The 1,727-nt window shown below is 72.7% G+C and overlaps 1 protein-coding gene across 1 annotated transcript in view; it reads left to right on the top strand.

The window, feature by feature from the left end:
• The window catches only part of SLC37A1 (solute carrier family 37 (glucose-6-phosphate transporter), member 1), a 10,801-nt gene extending 9,386 nt beyond the window's left edge, over positions 1-1,415 (top strand). Inside the window, exons 5-6 of the mRNA XM_012731059.1 lie at positions 629-719; positions 1,300-1,415. Coding sequence (XP_012586513.1) covers positions 629-719; positions 1,300-1,415 — 207 coding nt within the window. The remainder of the gene's footprint in view (positions 1-628; positions 720-1,299) is intronic.
• Positions 1,416-1,727: the final 312 nt, after the last annotated feature.

Raw genomic sequence — 1,727 nt, forward strand, 5'->3', positions numbered from 1 at the left:
CGGGGAGCCGGGCACGGGCGGCCCAGGCAGGCTGCTGCCGGGACACGGGCCTGGCGCCCGCTTTGCCCGAGGGCGGTGTGGCCCAGCCTGGACGTCTGGCCTCCAGGATGGCCGGGGCCCACAGGACACGCTGGTTTTACGTAAAAAGCTATTTTTAAAAATGTTATTAATAACAACCGGCGACCTTCCCGCTGTGCTTTATCTGCGCAAACCGGTGTGCTCAAAATAGGCGACACCGGCTCGGGCGAAGGAGAAAAGGCCCCTGGCGTGGCCAGCCTGCCCGCGAGCCCCGCCTCCTCGCCCCCGCAGCCGCCCCGGCGTGACTCCGTGGCCTCCCTGCCCCCCTCCTTGGGGGGTCCCGCCCTACGGCTGCCATCTGCCCCTCGCATCTCCCGAGAACTGCCCGTAACTGCCATCTGTTCAGGGGACCTGGTCCAAGCTGCAGAGCCCTGGCTGGGGCCTGCCCACGTGGCGGGCTCGTGCTCCAGGGCACCCGGTGTCCACCCCAGGACGCCCTGGCCCGCGGCGGCGACCCCCAGGGCCAGAGCCGGGCCCGGCCCTCAAAGTGGGAGCGACGCGGGCGGGGTCTCCCCGAAACCCGCCTGCTGAGGTGGCCGCTCTCTTCCAGGGGGTGATCGAGTTCTCGCTGTGTCTGCTCTTCGCCAAGCTGGTCAGCTACACGTTCCTCTTCTGGCTCCCGCTGTACATCACCAGCGTGGGTGAGCGGGGCAGGGCGGCGGCCGGGCGGGGAGGAAGAGCCTGCGGCTGCCTGGGACGCGCCTCGGTGGCAGCGCTGGACTGCGGAGACGTGCGGGCAGAGTCCGGGGAGCACGGAGAGACGGGGCCGGGGGAGCGGCTAGCAAGGGCGTGGTCAGGGCCAGTCAGGACTGGAAAGAAGAGAGAAATGGGGGGCCCTGGGCTGTGCAGGCGCTGCAGGGGGGTGGGGGGACTCCCGGCGGCATCACGAGGCAGAGCGGGTGGCCGTGAGCCGAGGCCGGACCTGCCGGGTGGGGGCCTAGGACACGGCCGTGCGGAGGCTGGGCGCAGGAAGGCACTTCCTCCGTGGCTGCGTGGCTGCGTGGCCTGGCCGGGCAGGCCCTGCCGTTCCCCCAAGCCGCCGAGGGGGCTCAGCTCCAGCCCGGCACCGGCCGGCGGCATCCCTCTCCGCATGGCACGGGGCCTGCGAGCTGGGCGTGGGCGGCTCTCCCGGCTGCCGCCCGCCGCCCTGCGCCCCTGCCCCCCCCGACCTGTGCCCAGGGCAGCTGCCGCCGGCCCTCAGTGAGACCGTCTCTCTCCCAGACCACCTGGACGCGCAGAGGGCCGGGGAGCTCTCCACCTTGTTCGACGTGGGCGGCATCTTCGGTGAGTGCTGCCGCTGGCTGACTCCGTGGCGGGAGACGCTCTCCCCCACCTGAGGGAGCCCCAGGTCCCTCCTCCGGGGGCCCTGCCTGAGCGTGAGGCCCACACGGGCCGACTGCTCCGCCACCTTGGACAGGAGCCCGCCCTGGGGCGGCGCCAGCACCCGGCAGGTGGGTGGGCTCCGGCCGGCCTAAAGCTGGACTCGGACCCCGCGGGCCCTCGCTGCCGCCACACCCGAGGCCTGGCCGGAGGTCAGTTCTCTGGGGCCAGAGACCGGGCCTGGGAGGAGGCCGTCCGGCCGCTGCCCCTCCTGCCACGCCTCCTCTGCAGGGGAGCCGGAGGCCCTCGGGGCTGCTGGGCAGCCTGGC

Source organism: Condylura cristata, unplaced genomic scaffold (assembly GCF_000260355.1).
Source record: "Condylura cristata isolate star-nosed mole 26May11 unplaced genomic scaffold, ConCri1.0 scaffold00003, whole genome shotgun sequence".
Taxonomy (NCBI): Eukaryota; Metazoa; Chordata; class Mammalia; order Eulipotyphla; family Talpidae; genus Condylura; species Condylura cristata.